Here is a 1,467-nt window from a genome sequence, read left to right as displayed (position 1 = left end):
GGCAAAATTTTGAATAAATCATAGCGTTTTCAGTTGGAACCATGTAGAATATCGAGATTCCATGGTAAGTCTCTCTGTGATTAATTGAAAAGGTTCATTTGGGGTTTGTGAGGAGAGCCCACTCATATTGGAGAGACTCCATATTGTTCCAAATATTTTTGAAATAGACAATACCAGAGAAGTGCCGAATTATTCAGAATATATTTGAATACACATCATCAAACAATAGCACCATTGTACTACAACACTGTTCTCACCTTTTCTCCTTCCACGATTTCTGTTCAGTAAACTGGGCAATCCATTCCTGCGAGGGGCGACCCTCTGCCATACACAGTGGCAGGGATTGCTTTTATATCGATTTTCTTGCCGCTGTCTCTTTTAACTCCTTCTACACCAACATCGATTCCTGGCTTGGACGCCCGTCGTTGTTGTCTGCAGCGCAGTCTATAGCGTAGCAAGGCACTCACGCTCAACGCACACAGGACGAAACACAGCAACGTCCCGAGGATAATGGCTAAACTCCAGTCGAAACATGGATCGTTAACCACTGTCGATCTCGCTGAAACATGCGTCGACGGGCTGATGGGAGTGGAAGACTCCAATATCTTCCGATATTTGAGAAACCTCCTGTCTTGAATAGACGATGCCATGCCAGAAATGCTCTGCATTTTACGGGAAAAGGGCTTCAAGGGTTGCAATGGCAACTAGCTTGGACGCTGATTGCAAGATTTAGTACAAGACAGAAAAATGTTGCAGAAGGAGGATTCCGAGGATGCAACGGAAGTGAGATGACGGTTTTTTTTTCAATCGAAGAAATTATTTAAGGAGCAGCTCTCAGGTGTATATAGTTTTATTTGGGATGGGACAATAAAAAGTTGTAAAAACTAAAATTTTTCATTTAACAATTTAAAACATAAAACATAATCTGCCCAAACAAAAATGAAAACCGAAACCTCCCATTTAACAATTACCAAACTTCCCAGCCTAACAATTTAAAACACAATAACCCAAACAAAAAAAAAACAAAAATGAAAATTTTAAAAACTAAATCTTCCCACTTAACAATTTAAACCACAATCACCCAAACAAAACCGACCGTTATTCCTTAAAGAAAAAAAAAAAGGAACAGAATGATGAGGTATGCGCAAGGCCAAAGGCTCTGCGACCCCGCGCACCGTAAACGCACGAGCAGATCGAGGAGCAGATTCTGTGGAAATATGGAAGGGCTTCGAATAAATATCTACCTAGTTGGATCGATTAAGAACTGGACCAGGGCATAAGTCGCTGGTAAGCTGGAGAATTCGAAGACTCGGACAGAGTTAGACGTACTGGCTGTTATAACTCTGATTCTTCTGACCTATTTCATGCTGTTACTCTCTCAACGTGTTCGATTAATTTTGTCTGCTGTTCACTTTTTGGATATTCTTTCGTTTATACCGTGGCATCTATGAAAATGGGTACAACCGG

General features: G+C 40.9%; 1 protein-coding gene across 1 annotated transcript; it reads right to left on the bottom strand.

Annotated features, from left to right (window-relative positions):
• Positions 1-281: 281 nt before the first annotated feature.
• On the bottom strand, positions 282-668 carry LOC149235101 (uncharacterized). Its single transcript, XM_089368458.1, has one exon. It carries the CDS (start codon positions 666-668, stop codon positions 282-284), a length of 387 nt encoding a protein of 128 aa, XP_089224584.1.
• Positions 669-1,467: the final 799 nt, after the last annotated feature.

The sequence above is a fragment of the Pinus tabuliformis genome, chromosome 8 (assembly GCF_031772625.1).
Source record: "Pinus tabuliformis cultivar Carrire ecotype Pingquan chromosome 8, CPIR1, whole genome shotgun sequence".
Lineage (NCBI taxonomy): Eukaryota > Viridiplantae > Streptophyta > Pinopsida > Pinales > Pinaceae > Pinus > Pinus tabuliformis.
The sequence above is the reverse complement of the archived record's forward strand: the minus strand, read 5'-3'. Positions and strand labels throughout refer to the sequence as shown.

Coding starts and splice junctions, on each gene's coding strand:
- LOC149235101 (XM_089368458.1), bottom strand. CDS start 668: ATGCAGAGCATTTCTGGCATGGCATCGTCTATTCAAGACAGGAGGTTT.